Source organism: Urocitellus parryii, chromosome 4 (genome assembly GCF_045843805.1).
Source record: "Urocitellus parryii isolate mUroPar1 chromosome 4, mUroPar1.hap1, whole genome shotgun sequence".
Classification (NCBI taxonomy): Eukaryota; Metazoa; Chordata; class Mammalia; order Rodentia; family Sciuridae; genus Urocitellus; species Urocitellus parryii.
In genome coordinates this window covers 9,483,695-9,502,253 of record NC_135534.1, presented here as the reverse complement: position 1 = coordinate 9,502,253, position 18,559 = coordinate 9,483,695, and the positions used below count along the sequence as shown (strand labels likewise).

Below are 18,559 nucleotides of genomic sequence, written 5' to 3'. Positions count from 1 at the left end.
ATTTAACGGAAGAACACCTGGATCAGAAAGGAAAGGGAAATTAAAACGGCTAATTGCTTTGCCTATTTCAAAATAACATTTTTTAGAAAAGAAAAGAAAATTGCTTTTTCTACATCAGTTTATATGAGCATATGACTTTTGTCCCTTACATTGTTAATATGGTATCATTGAATATTTGATTTTTCATGATCAAATCCTTTGTGTTCCTGGGATACACTACACAGGGTCCTGGTGTGGTGTTATTTTGAAAAGAGCTGAGTTTGATCTGCTTTTTTTTTTTTTTTTTGAAGATTTTTACATCTGTGTGCACAAGAGATGTTGATCCCCGGTTTTATTTTTTTTAATACTCAGTTTTCAGATTGGAATCTGTAAATGGATGAGATGAAGTGTTCCCTTCTCTGTTCCCTGAGAAGATAACATGGAATGGGACTGTTCCCTCCTCGTTTGGCTGGGACAGCCATCTAAATCTGGATCTTTCTTTTGGAGCAGCTACAGGCAATACTTGCAGAACTATGTAGAGCATCTATTTCTTTTAGAACCATTTTGGTCATTGGTGATTTCTAAGAAATTAGTCCATTTAATACCACTTCTTAAATTTTAATTATGATATTATTTTATTCTCATTTAATATCTGCCAGACCTTTTCTGAAAGCCCCTCCTTCACTCTTAATATTGCTAATTTGTGTCGTTTTCCTTTTTGCCTCTGTCGGTCTCACTAGAGGGTTATTGAATGTTCTTTTAGAAGAACCAGCTTTTGGCATTACCGAATTTCTCTATTGTTTTCTGTTGCTCACTTTATGGATTGCTGCTCTTAGCTTCATTGTCCCCTTCCTTCTGACCTGTTTTTGCACTTATTTATTCTTTTCTAATTTCTTCAGTTGGAAACTCAGTATAATGATTTTCAGTTTTCTTCTCTTCTAAAATACGCATTTCGTTCTAAAAAGTTCCTTCTCGGTACTTCTCTAGCTATAACTCACAAATGCTCATACTCTGTATTGTGATTTGGGGTCATTTACAAACATTTTCAATGTCCATGGAGACTTCTTATTTGACACAGGGGTTATTTAGAAGTGTGGTATTCAATAGCAAGTGTTGGAGATTATTCTTATATTCTTCTGTTATGGAGTTCTAGCTTAATCTTATCTTTGTGAGAAAGTATATGTTGGATGATTATAATTTTTTAATTTGTAAGTTTGGGTTTTTTTTTTTCCCCCATTACCTAGAACAAGAATGTTCTTGGGCACTAGAAAGGAGCTGTGTGCTCTGCTGTTGCGGGTGAAGTGTTCAGTGAATGTCAGTTAGGTCCGAGGACTCGGTGGTTTTGCTGGGTTCTACTAGGTCCTCAATTGGTTTCCTCCCGTGGGCTGCATCAGTTATACAACAGGAAATTCAAGTCTCCAACTGCAGTTTCAGTTCTCAGATCTTTTGGACCGCACCTGTTTTGAAACTGTGAATGCCTACACACTTGGGATTATATTTTATGCACAATGATTTAACATACCAGGCCAGAGACAGGCATTCCTAGAAAGACATACTTACAAGGGTGGCTTTGAGCTGAGTCTGGGAACTTCGAGGGGAACAGTTGCCTGCACTAGTATAAACCTGGCCCCAAGGGATCGGAATGACTCATTGCTCCTAAACCCTCTGCATGAGCAATGGTCTACGCTGAACACTGCCTGCCTTCTGGGAGTCCAGAGCTTCAGTACGTGTCAGGCAGAGAGGAACTAACCACACAACTCTCCCTGGACTAAAACCATAGATATCTACACCCAGGATGTTCTTGGGTAGAAAACCCTCCACACGTGTTATCACAACTCACTGATGTGGAGTACAGGGATCCTCAACTGTTTGAATGCACTGAAGAGGCTCGTGGAAGCTCTCACCTGGCTTCCTCAGGACGTCTCCCCACGGGCCTTTCCCTCCTGCGATTCTTGCTCTGTGTCCTTTGCCTAAATAAATCTTAGTTCTGGGTACAACCATATCACCACAACAGGAGGAAGAGGGGTGAATCTCTCCTTGTGGAGGTGCAGGGGTTGGGGCTCAGAGGGTGGAGTGATGTGCTCAGGTCACTTGTGTGCAGAGGCTGAGCTGGACCCTCCCCTGCCTGTAGCCCTCATGAGTCACCCCAGGGCCTCCCTCTGCTCCTCGTTCCCGCCCTGTCCTCACTCTCAGCACTCCACCCAGGGCACCGCAGCATCACGAATCAATTCTTTTTCTATTCCTCTTCCCTCTTCAGGCCTGATCTCATGAATGAGTTCTCCCTCCCCAACCCTTATTCTAGGCTCCCCAATACCAAAAGATGGGTCATCCTAAGTCCTCCCGCTACCCCACATTTCCTCCCTCAGCCCCATGGCCCACATTGCTGCCACTTCCAATCCCAAAGTTCAGTCCCTGCAGACCCCAGGAGACTCTCCCGATCCCTTTCCTCCTCCACCTCCTGTCTACTAACTTAATCAGGGCAGTTCCCTTTCTGCTTCCACTACCCCCATAGCCTCCTGCCAGCTTCCCCACCTCCCGTCCCTGCTGCCCCTACCCAGTCCCCCAGACCACATGCCCCTCCTCACCAACACTTCCTCCCTCCCTCCCCTCCCTGGGCTCTGCCCCAGGTCCACCCAGGGCCTCGACCTCCACTCACCTCGTGCTCCCTCTGGCCTCTGCTTTTCTGCACCCCTGGGTCTCCCTGGCCAAACCCCCTCCCCATGCCCACTCCCCCTCTTCCCATTCCCATCCAGACTCCTTCCCACCAGGTGCCTCACTGCCCTTCTGGCTCAGTTGGTCCTCTCTGGGACCAAGGTTACAGAGTCCATCATGCAGGATCAGAATGGGCCACAATTCCCTGCACCTGTCTGAGCTCCCTCCAGCCTCCAGGAGAAAAACTCCTGGGGGCTTGGCCTCCCTCCCTGCATCTCCAAGATCCATCTCGGGGCCTGACTTGGACTGGAGCAGAGCCAGGCCTCTGTCCACCTCCTCCTGCACCCCAGCCTGGGGCAGCCCCAGCAAGGCTGAGACAGCAGGAGGGAGTTTCCCTACCATCCTGAGTTCCCCAAGGCCATGTCCAGGGCACTGTGAGCAGAAAGGAGCTGAGCTCTGAGGTTGAGCCTCTGCCTCCATGAGGACACAGGGCAGGGAGTTTTTCCTGGGGACAGGGCAACACAACACCCATAACTTCCTTTTTCCAAATTATAAAACATTCCTTCCAGGAACTGTTCCATTTCCAATAATTACATGAACCTGGCCTCTTCCTTTTCTAATTCCCATGATAGGGCTGAACTCAACCCTGCTGAGAACTTCTCTAACAGAAAGTCAAGGTTGGACACTTCAGGGATCACAGGGTGAGGCAAGAATCACCTTGAACTGGGAGGAAAAGGTCGTGGAAGGAAGAAGAGGGACAGGGGTGTTCTCTGGGGCTCGGAGAGACCCAAACTCTCCTCACAGAGAGGCAGGCAGGGAAGAAGCTCATCAGCCAGAAGCCCAGAATGCAGGCTGAGTGTGGACGGAGTGTGAGCCCAGCCCCCAAGGCCCAGATACACGCCTTCTACAGCAGGGACCTGTCTCCCTTCACAGGCCACTCTCAGTGCCTCCCCTACCCAGCCCAAGACCCATACTCAAGCCCCATGGACACAGAAAACAGATGTGCACTTGAAAATTGTCTCCCATGGAAAATCGACTTCCATATCATAGTGGAATTTTCATAGGCTTTCAAAATCCAAGCTAGCACACTGACACAGTGGTGCACAGGGGTCATTCCAGTAATTTAAGAGGCTGAGTCAGGAGGATCTCAAGTTTGAGGCCAGTCTTGGCAACTCAGCAGGACCCTGTCTCAAAATAATAAAAACTACAAAGTGCTAGGTCTGCACCTCATTGATACAGTGTCCTAGTGTTCCTGGAAGGCGGGGCCAGTGCTCTGACTCTGCCCCATTCTCTGCCCAGGGGGAGCACACTGGTTCCCCGGCCTGCTCAGAGCTACAGGCAGCAGTGGGGACAGGCAGCCTTCCAGCTGGGCCCACCTTGGTTGCTGACTCCTCCATGTGACTCCTGGGCCTGAGTTTCTGACATTGAGCACATTGGCTTAGCTGAAGAGCTACAAGTGCTAGCACGAGGACTGTGACCTTTCTTTTGCCTTCACCCTGCACACTAGAGAGATCGTCCCTGTGCCCACCTCACCTGCCATCCCTTCAAGTCCTCCTGCTCAGAAAAAGGGGCTGTGATATCATTAAAAGTGGCTGGCACCCAGGGCTGGACTTATGGTTCAGAGGGGTAGAATGTTGGCCTGGCATGTGTGAGGCTCTGGGATTGATCCTCAGCACTGCATATGAATAAATTAATTAATTTAAGATCTATTGACAATCAAAAAAATGTTTTAAAAAAATCCAAAAGTGGCTGGCACCGAGGGCCAAGTGAGATCACCTCGTCAGTCACCCAAAAATGTCCAGTGTGGCCAAGAGGAGTCAGCCCACATGACTCTGGCCAATTTGTATGTGAGGGAATTAGCCGAGCCCACCCCTGCTCTTTCCCTCCAGAATGAGGATGGGGAAGACCTTGAGGAGGGTCCCTGTGCAACCCCAAGGACATTGGCATGGAGGGGCTGAGAGAGGCCACGTGTCCACAGGAACAGTGTAGGCTGCAGGAGTAGCAGGTCTGCAGTGACACTGTGGATTCTGAACACGGAGTCTCCCAGTTTTGGTTCCAGCCCCCCGGTGTGCTCACCCACAGCTCTGTTTTCCCGAGAGCCCGAAGAGGGCATCGGGCTGGTCCTTGCTTCCTCCCCAAGCCCCACAGTGAGGATGCTGAGCTTGTAGTGGCACCCCCTTTCTCCACAGAAAGGTCTTAACTGGGCTCCTCCAGAAATCTTCACCATGGCTGATTTTAGGACTGTCAGCAAAAGAGTCTCTGCTAAAGAGTTCAATGTCGATAAACTTCCTATTTTCGTGTCACCCTGTTTTACTTGGCCACTGGCCGAGAAGATACCAGCACTCCAGGTGCAGGATACTCTCTTACTAGTTTTTCACAAACGTATCCAGTATAGTACCTTGAAGAAATGTGCAAACAAGGCCTCTGGCCTCGGGCTGAGCTTCACAGAGATGTCTACATTTTTAAGATAAGTTACAATTGGGCTCCATGGTGACAGCTGGCAGGGGGAGGAAAGAAAGGGGAGAAGAAGCTCTCCCCTTCTCAGGTGTTGTCCTTGAAGAGTTAACTTGCCCAGAACAGTGAAAGAAAAAGCTGCTTTTATGTGAACTTCTGCTGACTGTGAACTTCTGAGCCCCTCCCCTTACATGCTGGGTATAAAACTCTGAAACTCTCTGAACTTGGCGTTCAGGGAATTGAAGCTGTGCCCTCTGAACCTGGCTGCAGCCAAATAAAACTGTTTCCTTTCTCTTCGGTGCTTTGCCTCTTTTGTCCCTACAACAAGCTGCCCCCAGTCCCTCCCACCCCTTGCTGTCTGGACTGCCCAGGATGTGACGTGGATAAATGGGTGTCAGAAGAGAGAGACTTATTTGGGGCTTGGGTGGGGTAGCACACTGGTGTCTCAAAGCAGCAGCCTCTTCACACCAGGTAGTAAGAGTTTGGGTTTCCTGTTGGGCTACACTGAATGCGCTTCGGACCTCGGGGGGAGAGGAAGGGTCAGGTTTTTTCCGTTCTTCTGGCTGCACAGGCTCCCTGGGTTTCAAGGATGTGGGAATGTGTGTCTGGTAGTCTGTTCCTGGTGATGTGATTGGTTTTGAAGTGTGATTGGTCAAAAGGTTTGCCTGTTTTGGAGATGTTCCTTCCACTTGGGGATGTTGGAATGTTCCCCTGACCAGAGATTTTAACAAATCTTTCTGAATGAACACTGAGCTCTGCTCTCTCTCCCCTCCGGCTGATTTCCATATCTAACTGTCTCTGGACATGTGCCCTGCACTTTTTCGAAGATTAAAATTTTTATGTGAACTTTGATCTACATTTCCACTGGTTGAAGGCTTGGAAAGGTGGAGTTAAGGAAAAATAAACTCAAAGCGAAAAGAAGTCTGGACATCCAGCCAGCAACACACCACACTTGTGGACAGAAGAATGACTTTGGTAAGTCTCCCGAAAGGGTTTTAAAGCTTTCATTTTAAAAGCAATAGTGACAGTCTTTTAGCAGGGGCAGAGGGCTGCAGGTCTGGGGCTCTCGCACAGCAGGAAAGGAACCCTGGTTTGGGTCCAAGAGCCCAGAGGCTTCCCTGCCTCCGCTGCTGTGTGGGGTTTGGTCTCCTGAGTGCTGGCTGCCTCCTGGCACCTCACTGAAGGCTTTTGTTTACCCAAACCAGGTCCAGAAACACCTTGTGAAGGAGGAAATGCAGAGTGAGATTCCAGTTTAAGATCAGAGTGGGGAGTGTCCAAAGTTAGAGGGGAGTTTAGATTCCAAAGCCTTTAGTTCTGTTTTTATTTTAATTAATTCCACAATAATATGTGAAAGTATTTCCCTGGTTTAAGAATCCAAAAGCAGAAAGGGGCCAGGGGGTGGGAGGAGGGGAGAGAAGGGGGAGGTGTTAGGGAGTGATATCGGCCAACATAATTGCTATATGGGGTGCATGTGTGTGTAGGCAACAAAACGCTCATCATTATGTACAAGTGTAATGGACTAATAAAAACAAATGGAAAGAGAATTTAAAAATTTTAAAAAGATAGAAACTGAAAGCAAAGTCGAAGCCATGAGCATGAAGGACGGCAGCCCTTCTCCCAGGCTCCCTGCGCTCTCTCCTTCCCCACAAGCAGCTTGGGGTACACTCTGCCAGACCTGTTTCTATGCAAACGTATACAGCTACCTTATAAGTGTTGTTTTATAGCTTTAGGTTTTGTTGTAGTATTTTTTACAATTAATTAAATATCTTTATTGATTCGCTTTCTAGAAAATATTTTAATTATATCATCAAAAAACAATACTTTCCTAAGCCATTTTTCCCACCAAATATAATAATGTATATTTTTACAACTAATCAATTTGTAACAGCTGTGACCCCCAAACCTTTGTTTTCCCCCAAACGCTTCTTAAAAAGACAAGATCATAGTTACGAACAGACCGTAAGTAGCAATTTAAAAAATCTAAACAGGCAAAGCCTTACTCCCATTGACCAAATTATCACCACTCAGTTGGACCCAGCTTTTAGGCTTTGTTCAACAGCCCTGCACCAGGTGTCCCAGGGACGTTCTCAGCATCACAAGTGCAGCTGCCGCCGTTCTGGTGCCGCAAACAACCACAAAGGCACCAAGGGGAGACCTTGCCCATTCCATTTCGTTCTTCGACAGAGTTCTCTTCTGCACTTTCTCCATCATTTTCGTCTTTTTCTTACAAGAATCTTGGCTGTTGATATCAATAAAATAAAAAATAAGAGTTTTTCTTTTTCATTCTCTCTCCTATTTTTTCCTTCTTCATTAAAGCTTTCATTATCTTCAGTGGAACTTTTTGTTTCTTAATTGTCGAACTTTTCAAATACTTTTCCACTTTGGCCTTTCTTTGATACAAACTTATGGGATATTCCTACTGCCTTTCGGATGTTAGAATAATGCTTTTCTGCTGCCATTCTTGCAATTTTCTGAGCAACTCCAACAGTAGTGGCCTCTACTTACGTTTTTCTTCTCTCTCTTGTACATCTCGTCGGTATTCTCATCTTTTCCTTTTCACTCTTTCCTATGGCTTGTCCCGTCCTCTGGAAGACACTGTGGCCCGGGAAGGGGGCGGCTACAAGGCATGGTCTTTGCACTTGCCCTTCTTCCTGCTGTCATGTGCCATGGAGACTGATAAGGCCATGTGTTTCCGATTTTCTTCATCTGCTCTAATGTCCGTCAAAATGGTTTCTCTTTCAGCAGATGCCCTTGAGGATATGCAAAGATCAGGGGGTTTACTGACAGTTACGAGTTTTGATCACTTGGGTTCTGAGAAGCCTGACTCAGGAAGGTCTTCAACCTCATGAATGTGGCTTTGAGTTTACACCTTAACCTTCCAGCCTATTCGGGACCCTTAGAATGCCTGCAAGCTGGCTTATAGGGCACAGGGGACACCTTGGCTGCATCTTAATGTTGCAATAGCACTCTTCTTCTTTTAACTTGTCACTGGTAGTTGAATCATAAGTAGACCGAGGTATGGGTCTAGTTTAAATGGATTTTTTTTTTTCTTTTTAGATCTAAAAAAGTCTCTCAGCTGCTTTTCCCAGGCTGTTTGCAATAAACTTGCAATAAACTTAAATGGCTTTTGTGAGTTCAGAAGAGCTTCTTAGTTTTCCTCCTTCCTAGACCTCCTTTGTTCTTCATTTAGCTTGGTCATATCGTGAGAAAGGAGGCAAAGGACACGTACAGGAACTGGGGTGACTCAGAGTTTCATCCTACTCTCTGAATCTGCTTCTTGTTTTTGTTTTTGTTTTAAGCAGTTGATGTGCCATTTCAATATTTGATGGATTTCAATTTCATGGCCTCTTTTTTTTTTCTTCTGTTCTCTTCTCTGCCGCAACCCGGCTGGGCACAGAAACACAAGCCACTCAAGCAGGAACAAAGCTTTATTTTTAAAAAGGCCGCCAGTGCCCCGTGTGCGCCCTGCTAGCAAGCCGGTCCACACACACGTGTGTGTTTCTACCGGAACCGGGGCCCCGACCTCCCCCGGAAATTCCCTCCTACTATCCTTCCCCAACCAATGGGAACTCTCCGGGAGTCCCGTAACATGAATCCTGTAACATGAGTCCCGTAGCAGGCCTGAGGTGAACAGCAGGAGTCCAATTTCCATATGAATGTAAATCTTAACATAATCATATCATCTCAATGGCTAGCTGACAGTCACCTAAACCAAAGGTGCCATGTATCATAATACTTTTGCTGTGGCTCCTAGCACTTCTCATCCTCTGAAAAGGCACAGGTACTATATCCTAGGAACGCATTCTTTCTTAATCTTCCTTGTTTTTTTCAGTTCCTTGGAAGTCAACTTCATACTGAATAGAATCTTTAACACAAAAGTCTGTCCTTAGCATAGTTCATCATTGTGTATCTTTCTAGATTGGGCAAGTCCTCCTGAAAGGAAGAAGTATGCAAGGAGGACGCCCGGCCTAAGTCAGGCTCTGAAGGTGTCCTCATTAATGGAGCAGGTAGACGGGAGTTCTTTTCTCATGTAGAGCTGGAAGAGACACGAGGAGCATCTTCCTTGGCAATCACTGGCTGAACTTCCTTTAAATTCATCTTGATAAATTTTTTCCCCTGATTTTGCCATAGTTTCTAGCTTCATCTCTCCTAGCTTCCTGAAATACTCTTCATTAGAGTGGTAAATATCAGAAAAGTGCACAATGTCCTCATAGTTCACATGCTCATCCACGCCAGAAAAGTTGGTGTTAAAATCAGCTGACGCCTGCACGGACCGCAACACATTCTCCTCCTCTTCCTCCTCCAATGCCAACACCACTGCTGCCGCCAGGGCCCCTGGGGGTCTTTGTGTTCCTACTGGGCGACCCACGTTCCAGTGTTGGGAGCTACCAGCATGTGGAAACTGGAGGCCCCATCCCAAATCTCAGTGCTACGGCCAACACCTGCCTCCGAGGCCTGAGCGCCACAGCTGGTCCCCCTCAGGTTTATTGTGGTTTTTAATTGATTCCCTGAGTACAGTTCATCGAAGACATACTTCAATCTTCCCCTTTACTTAATTGTGTTTACTAGAACCAGTTTGGTGCATTTCACTACATGTGTGGTTATCTATCTATCTATCTATGTATTTATTTTCAGTGCAAGGGATTAGGACCAGGACCTTGTGCAAGGTACAGAGCCTTTTTTAAGCTTCATTATGAGGCCAGGTCTCCCTAGGTGGCCCAAGCTGGCCTAAAACATGTGATGCTCCTGCATGGCCTCCCAAGTCACTGGATTACAGGCATGCCTGACCACTGATGACCTTTCTGAATAATAAAATTAACCAACTTTTGGTCAAGCGGACTCCTGATCCTTGGTGCCAAGCACTTGAACTCCCAGGAGATCTCCCACCACCTCCAGGCAACTGCACCCTCACCTGTCTCTGCAGCAGCTCAGCTCCCTGGCAGGGTGCACTGGGCCAGAGGCTGGGCTCAGCTGAGTTTGGGGAGGACAGCTGGTTGCCTCAGAGTGTCCCAGAAATACAACTCACTCATGTGAACTTCAGAAGAGAACCCCTCCCCCTAGGACTCCCAACCACATCCTGTCTTTCTTTTTCTTGATTTTTGCTTAGATCCCAGACTCCAGCTGCCCCAACTTGTCTGGGACCTTCTGGGATTGTTCAGGCATAAATGTTGGAAACCCTGAGATCTCGGTTTCCTCCGGCTCTTCTGCTCTCTAGGCAAGTTTCCTAACCATCCTGAGACCCAGTCTCTTTACCTGTCCAGGAGGGTGGTGGTAGTTCTTATTTGAAGGAGTGGTGGACAGTGGGGTGCAAGTCTTCTGCAGTGTTTGGCAGGTTAGGCTCTGTACGTGGGCTCTCTGTAGCTCAAAAGCATCACTGAGGCCTGGGCATATGGCTGGTGGCCCTTAATGAGTCATTATAGACCTTCATGGGAATCTTATCATCGTTTTCTCATACAAATATTCTCTGTGCATAAAATGTGCTCTCTGCAGCTGGAGCCCAGAGGCTCCATCACTGCCCCACATTTCCATACTGTAGAACCACTAGTACCTCAAAGACAATCTCTGACCCTAAGTCCTTTAGCAGCTTTCCAGGCTAGCAAGCATATGGTAAATGAAAAGAAGAGGCTTCAACCTGTGTGGGATTCCTACAAGTGATGAGGACAGGGATTCTGTAGGCCTGGGCTGGGGCTTCTTGCAGGTCAGGTACTAGAATATACCATACAAAGGCCCCCTCAAACTGTGTCTGCTTTTTCGGTTGCAGGATGGAAAACAACCAAAACTCGGAGACCTAATTGAAATTTCTCGCTACTGCTATCAGCATTGGGCCATCTATGTGGGAAATGGCTATGTGGTCCATCTGGCTCCACCAAGTAAGCCTGGTTTCTCTATTGAACACAAGGGCTGAGATCAAGAGTACGAGCACAGGCACAGTTATGTGCTGGTCCTCACACTGGCTGGCACAGCAGGCACTCAGTCAGAATTTACTGAAGGAATCATGCTCCTTCCCTCTGGCAGTATCTCTGCTAGTCCTCCTTATCAGTGAGTTCAGGGAGAGAAGAGTGACCATTTTTTCATTCTACAGTGGGGTTCAGTCCCATGTGAACCTCTTTGGCTAATAGCATCCCTCCAAAGGTTCAGTAGGCTGTGTCTGTGGAGTTCTGCAAGGTCAAACAATAATAGAAGGAATTAATGCTTCCAAGAGTTTATACCTGGCTGCAAAGAGCAATGGACAGGTGTGGGGCTCCAACCTCCCCAGGGCCAGCCTGGAATCCTGCTCCTCTGCCTGCTGACTGTGTGACCTGAGCATGTGGCTTCATCTCAGTCAGTTCAGCTTCACCTCAGAAGAGCAGGGATAGGGATGCCTGTCTCCCAGGCCGTGAGGGAGAGAAATGAAGGAGGGCAGGGAGAGCCTGTGCAGGGCCTGGCCAGGTGTGGGTCCTCCTCCCTCTCTGGCCCAGCATCATGGCTTTAAGGGACACGCGGACATGCTGGAAACCCCACTCACCTGCACACAGAGGAACACTGTCCAGTCCTTCAAGTCACTAGTAGAGTGGTGTGGACATGCAGCTGTGTGCACATAGGAAGTCAGTCAAGTGGGAGACATTGAGACCTTCTGTGGCACCTACAGCAGCTCACAAACTCAGGGACTTTGAACAGCAAATGACAAAGAGCTCAGCTCACAGCAGTGCTCACACTCAGTTGTTGAAGCGTCATTGAGGGAGTGCATTTGTCCCTGAGCCTGGCCACTAGGCACCTGCCCCCCTTAGGCTGTGCTGCTGCGGGGGCTCCCTGGTTGGTGTCCAACCCCTGGGACAGCAGCAAGGTCCTGCTCACAGCAGGAGAGGGAGGTCTGTCTGGGTTAGAGCTGGCTCTGGGGAGATCAGGACAGTGTCCAGTTAGGGCTGCATGTGGTGGGCCCTTTGTTCTTGTTGGTTTGTTTTGTTTGGATGAAGCCCTGGGGGTTGAACCCAGGGTGCTCTAACCATGAGCTATACCCCAGCCCTTTTAAATTTTTATTTTGAGTCAGGGTCTCACTGAGTTGCTCAGGCTGGCCTCAGACTCACATCCTTGTGCTTCAGCCTCCTGAGTGTCAGAGGATACAGGCAGGTGCCCCACTGTTGAGAGCCATAACCAAGTCAAGATGGCGCCTGGCAGTTTGCCAGAAGGAGTGGTTTGAGAAGTAACGCCAGCGAGCCATTAAGATGATGTTAATTAAGTTAAGCTGTGTATAATTATTAAAATGATGTAAGGCCAGCGAGCCATTAAGATGATAGAGATTCCTTATTGGCTAATTGCTGTATCTACATGATGTTAATTGAGTTAAGCTGTGTATAATTGTTAAGATGTTGAGGATTGCTGTATCTGGATGATGTTAATTGAAACAAGCTGTGTATAATCAGTTAAGTGTATATATACCTTTGCTGTCCTGTAATAAAACAGCTCCCGCTATATCATCCTTCACAAGTTGCTTGTCACCCCCTGGTTATTGTGCCCAGCCAGACTGCAGCACCCCACACCGTGCCTAGCTATGGTTTTGGTCTACATTCAGTCTGTGGCCTCATTTACATTTCTGTTTAACAAGTCCCTCCATTGGTCAATCTGTCAGTTGGACCAGAAATGGAACTAATCCCCAAGATTACTCCCGATGTTTGTCCTTCAGGGGACGCCCAAGACCCTTTCATTATGGAGTATGGAAACTAAACTGCTTATGTCAGGCTATCTTCCTTAAAGAGAATTTATGTATAGGTAGAACTTTGTCCAGGCCTTGTAGAAATATTGTTCATGGATTGTTCAAATTCAGAAACTCCCACTTAAGGGGAGACTGTGCTAACAAAAATAACATCCAGAGTTTCTCTTCATGATCAGCTTTGGAAGTTCCTTGAAAAGATCTCTTATGGAGGAATATTTTATGCATAATGATCTCAAGGTGAGAATTTGTTGGTCATTCCAAAGTCATATGCTGTTATTGGGGGTGAGAGATATCCCAGGCTGCAGCATCCAGATCCTTAGCGTTGGAAATCTTTGTATATCTTATTACCACAAATAATGAATAATCCAATATGAAAGAGACAGAGAGAGAGTGTGTGTTTCCAGGTAGATTTCATTACTCACCACCAAGTGTATTAGGAATATCGTGATTAATCTTGGCATCTTGGCATTGGCACAATGCCAGCTTAAATGGCATTGCTTTAAACCAGGTAAAAGCATAATGCATTTTTACAAATTGATAAAAATCTTGACAAGTTTTACTTCAATTAAATATGATTTATTCATTCTCCAGATATGCCCTGAATATCGGTCTTACTGTGTACACAGAAACACTACTACAGAAACACTCCATGTACTCACAGAGTTTCCATTGATTTCAACTATGGTTTCCATGAGTTTCTGAATAGTATATTGGAAGGTTTCATTTTCACTTTCACTTTCTAATTTTATTTCTGCATCATTCAACACTGGATTCCCCTATCTGCCATTATGAATCATATGAAAGGAATTAACAATAGAGTAAATCAAGGATCTACCAAGTCAGGTCCCATGACATTAAGATTTCCCAGATATAGGGGGAAGCAATAAGACATAATAGCCGTCCAGAGACACACCTGGGTGGAGGGCTGCTTACCAGCGCCTCTCCAGCTGGGAAGGAGCACTTGTTGAAGACGCTGTCCAAGGGAGGAGGACAAAACTTCCTGAAAACCACTTCTCTCCCAATGTGCAGTGAGGCTGTCTTGATTGGGGACAGCTCTGAGCCACTGTGGCCCTGCCCAGGCCTGAGTCCACTGTTTCCACAGGTGAAGTGGCAGGAGCTGGCCTGAGCAGCATCATGTCCATCGTGGCTGACAGAGCCATAGTGAAGAAGGAGCTGCTGTCCGTGGTGGCCGGAGGAGACAAGTACCGGGTCAATAACAAGCACGATGACAAGTATGAGCCACTGCCATCCAACAAAATTGTCCAGCAGGCTGAGAAAATGGTGGGGAAGGAAGTCCTCTATTCAGTGACAAGTGACAACTGTGAGCACTTTGTGAACATGCTGCGCTATGGAGTTTCCCGCAGTGACCAGGTGTGTCCTCAGCCTGTGTCCCTTCCCTGAGACCAGTCCATTCCCAGTTGACAGGGGCTGGGCACCTGCTGAGGGCTGGCAGTGCAACCTGACTTGGAGATTGCCCGTGAGCAAGGGTCAGGGAAGCTGGCAGAGTGAGCAGTGGGGTCCAGGAAAAGGGGACCCTGGTCATGTTGGGCCCATTTGTTCTGCACAAGGTCAACAGGAAACACTTCAGCTTTCCTGAGCCAGCTGGTCCCTCTCCTTACTCTGCCAGGGTCACTCTGTAGCCTGAGAACAGCCATAGACACACATGAGGCTATCATCTTCCAATAAAACTTGATTTCTTTTCATTTATTCATTTTTGTAGAAACACGTGACAGGCTAGATTTGACCAATTGGACACAGTTTTACAAGTCTTCATAAAAGAACTCAAAGTGCTGAGGCTGTAGCTCAGTGGCAGAACACTTGCCTGGTGTGCATGCGACCCTGAGTTCTATTACCAACACCCCCCCAAAAAAAGACATATTTTGTTGGACATTTTATTTGAAAATCAAACATTTCCAAAATCATGAATGTGGAAGATATGTACAGAATGGAATTTTTTGCATTTTACATCTGTGATTCCAGCACGGATTTTCTTGAAAACCTTGGTGTTGTACAATTAGTTTATTTAATGACTGAATAATGCCTTTGGTATAATTTCTATTGTCAAGCCAGGTGTTATTGTAAAAGTGTCAGTCAAATCAGATAATTTTTCTAATCAGAAACTGATAGATGGCCAGGCACATTGGTGCACACCTGTAATCCCAGAAGCTCAGGAGGATGAGGAAGGAGGATCACAAGCTCAAAGCCTCATTTTAGTGAGTACCTAAGCAACTTAGTGAGACCATGACTCCAGATAAAATACAAAAACAACTGGGTATGTGGCTCAGGGGTTAAGTGCCTCTGGGTTCAATCCTCAGTGCCAAAATCAAAAACAAACAAAAAGACAATTGTTTAGTTCAGTAGAAGGTGCTCATGCCCATGGCCATGACACCACCTCCCTTTGGTATCCTAATATCAGTGGGTGGTGGACCTGGCAGGAGGCCTCCCTCCCCAGGGCTGTGTATTATTTGGGGAGACCTCTTGTTGGGAAGCAATACATTCTTGAATCCTCCCTTTTTGGTGTCCAGGTATGTTTGCACCTTGGCCTGTGCCCCATAATTGAGGACAGGGGAGGGTCTGGCTCTCCTTTGGTAAGGTAGGAGAAGGGCTGTGGTGAAGAGGGGAGGTGCGCAGGGAAAACCCATACCTTCTGGAAGTGAGGCCCCCAGCCTAGGCTGATAGTGAGAACGCCGGTCAGCTCTGGGCACTGGGATGCAGTGAGACCTGCTTTGTTGCTGAGACCTTGCTGAATGGGTTCCCCTCTTGTCAGCTGTGGAGGGTAGACATATGTCTGGTGGTTTGCTGCTACGTGTGGTGTGGTGGGCTGCCTTGTAATGCATCTAAACCACTTCCAAAGGTTGTACAAACAACCCAAGGATCAGTCCCCACCCCGGGTGTTTTAGGGGTGGTTGGCTCTCTGCTGTTCTCCTGAGAGTTCAACTTAAGCAAGGCTGGGGCACTCAGTGGTGGCTGTGCCATTTAGTTTCTACTTGGCCTGGGGTCCCTCTTTGGGAACCTCTTCTGCAGGTATCTCAATGACTCATCTGTTTTCCCCCTCTCACTCCTTCCTTCCCTTCTGCCCTGTCTCCATAGGAAGCTCCTCCTGTGCCCGTCTCCAGCTCTTTCTCCTCCTCTCTCTGTACACAGTGTGCTGTGGGCACGGCAGAACTCTGGGCCCCTGGTGACTCTGTCCACAATTTGCTCTGATAGACCACTAACCTCTAGCATGGTTCCTGGTGATATGAAGCTCTGTCCCGAGGAATTTCCCAGTCCCTCTTCAAATGCCTGCTTGAGAAAGTTCTGCCTTTCATGAGAATGTGCTATTGGTTTTTTTCCAAACAGCAGCAGACGATAGACCCAAGACCTTCTGTCTTAGTGCATTTACTAAAATAGACTTATAATTATGAATCCTTCATCTGATTCTATGAGGTACAGATTGATAGATAGGAAGATCACGTAGACATAGATAGAAGCCTTACAACTCAGAAGTGTCATTCTCTAAGGTCTGAGAGTCATGCCTTCGGAATATATTCATCAGAAAAGCCAGGGCCTCCTGCCATCTCCATCAGACGATACAATCCAAACTTCATTAGTTGCCAGGCAGCACACTCAGGGGGCCTCCTTGCATTTACAGAGACCACCCTTTGTCACTTTTTGTCACCTCCCTGACACTAAAGACACCTACCCCTGCACCCTCATCTCACTTAGAAATACTTATTACCTCTGCACAAATTGCAATGGAGCTCTGCTCACTGCCAGTGGTGACTGAATGAAGATTGTGGTCATTGCTTTGACTAGTGTCCAGCTTCATGGAGGTGATCCAAGTGTCTGTGGATAAGATAGTGCACTGTTGCCCTTTCTCTTCTCCCACCTGCACATGGTGCTGCTCCCCAGAAATCTGTCCTTGGGTCACTGATTTTAGTTTCCTTCCCTGGCTGTGAAGGCATAAGCAGAACTGAGCCTTGTCCCTTGCCAGCTGTGTGGTTGGAGTGAGGTCTCTCCATTCATCACCGTCAGTCACCACCAACTGGAAGATGGGAATTAGAAAGCCAATCTCACAGGGTTGTTTGGAGGGCCAAGAAAATACAGAAGCTGTCAAATGACCAGAAAACACAAAAAGTAACTGAGAAAATATTTTATTAGTTCTTGATGGACCTTTATTTATTTATAGGTGGTGCTGAGAATCGAACCCAGTGGCTCACACATGCTTAGCAAGTGCTCTGTCACTGAGCCCCAGCCCCAGCCCCAACATTCTTATGGTGTTTGTGGTCCCCTCTGCCTGAGTTCCACTTGTGTGCAAGGTGGGACCCTGGGTCGTGGTTGGACATGTCAGCTCACACTGAAGCAGCCACCATCAAGGTCCCCCTCACGGCCCCACTCTGTCCTTCAGCAGGACCCCTTCCCTCTCACACACAAGCAAGGCCTCTCACTGCACAAAAGCCTGTCCTCAGCGCTGCTCCCAGTCCACCATCTGCTCAGCAGCGAAGTCACCAGGGTCCACCTGTGCCAGGCAGTGGGCTGAGCACCAGGGACACCAAGAACATCTAGGTGGGTCCCTGTCCTCAAGCCCTGGGCAGTGGAAGTTCACAGGGGTCATTCCCCAACTTGGCACTTGCTTCAAGGCTCCCTATCGGCCACCCCTGACCTAGAACATCTGAGCCCTGCCACCGTGTCCTTCCCACAGCCACCCCATGGGTTTATCATGCTTTAAACACCTGTAGGCTGCATCTCGTTTTCCTCCTGTGAGATTCCAATCTCATACCTGAGACTCAGTCCTGCACTCATTCCTTCCTGTCCAGGGACTTCCTGTCCTCTCTCCTGGGTGGCCTGATCTCTTGGTATCCCCCCTCCCTGCCAGTCACTGTTTCCTCTGTGATGTGGTGAAGAGGACAGGGATCATATGTCTCTCCTGAGCTGCAGGTTCCTTGGACAAGGATCTCTGCTCAGACTCCTGATGTGACCCCGCCCCCTTGTCTTCTGTTGCAGGTGACTGACACCTTCACTGTGATTGGTACTGCATCAGTCGTCCTGGGTGTTGCTGGCCTCATTGGGATGATGCTGTACAGAAGCAAGCGGGAAAAGCAGTAAATGCAAGGCTTTATCTTGGCGGCACCTGTTACCTTGGGGGAGTTTGAGCAAGCTGGTGGGAATGGTTTAGTTTACAGGTTTCCCTGTTTTGTAATCATGAGCACTTGGTTTAAGTGGAGCTCAATCAAAGCATAAGAAGCTGTTTTCTGCAGGAAACGCTGCGTGGTATGAATTCTATTAAAGAGCTGATTGCACAATGTCATGGTGTCAACGTTTGTGTCCCCTCCCACCCAAAATTCATATGCTGTTGCCAAATGTGATGGTGTTCGGAGGTGGTGTCATTGGGGTCAGGAGGTGGTGAGAGTGGAACTCTTATCCAGGGATTAGTGTCCCTCTAAGAAGAAGAAGAGAGACCAGAGCTCTCTTTCCCTCCCTCTGCCATGTGCAGCCCTAGTGACAAGGGGACCAACTGCCTTCCAGGAAGAAGGTCTTCAGACACCTTGTCTGACATATCTTGATCTTAGATTTCCCAGCTGCTGTGGCTTCAGTTTAGGGATCCCTTCCAAGTCTGTGTTCTAATACAGTTCCCCCGGGGACATATGATGGAGTGAGACCAGGGCAGGCAGGCAGTGGTCCTGGCACAGGGGTGTGAGAGGTCACCAGGAAAGGTGGGGGGCGGCCGTGGCTGGGTGTGTAGCTCTGGTCTTCCTGTGCTGGCCTGGTGTGGAGTGGCTCTCTGTGTGGGAGTTCTGTGTTTGG

At 47.6% G+C, this 18,559-nt stretch overlaps 1 protein-coding gene and 1 pseudogene across 2 annotated transcripts; one reads left to right on the top strand and one right to left on the bottom strand.

Annotated features, from left to right (window-relative positions):
- Positions 1–5,493: 5,493 nt before the first annotated feature.
- Positions 5,494–18,020, top strand: LOC144248994 (phospholipase A and acyltransferase 2-like). 2 transcript variants are annotated; one of them, XM_077797504.1, is made up of 5 exons: positions 5,494–5,556; positions 5,960–6,060; positions 10,847–10,955; positions 13,878–14,146; positions 17,759–18,020. In XM_077797504.1, the coding sequence occupies exons 2-5, from the start codon at positions 6,052–6,054 to the stop codon at positions 17,858–17,860; spliced, it is 489 nt and encodes a 162-aa protein (XP_077653630.1). In that variant the 5' UTR covers positions 5,494–5,556; positions 5,960–6,051; the 3' UTR covers positions 17,861–18,020. The 2 variants fall into 2 exon arrangements, with proteins under 2 accessions (XP_077653630.1, XP_077653629.1); XM_077797503.1 differs by having other exon boundaries at positions 5,913–6,060.
- LOC144254674 (protein FAM161A pseudogene) lies at positions 7,127–10,115 on the bottom strand (annotated as a pseudogene).
- Positions 18,021–18,559: the final 539 nt, after the last annotated feature.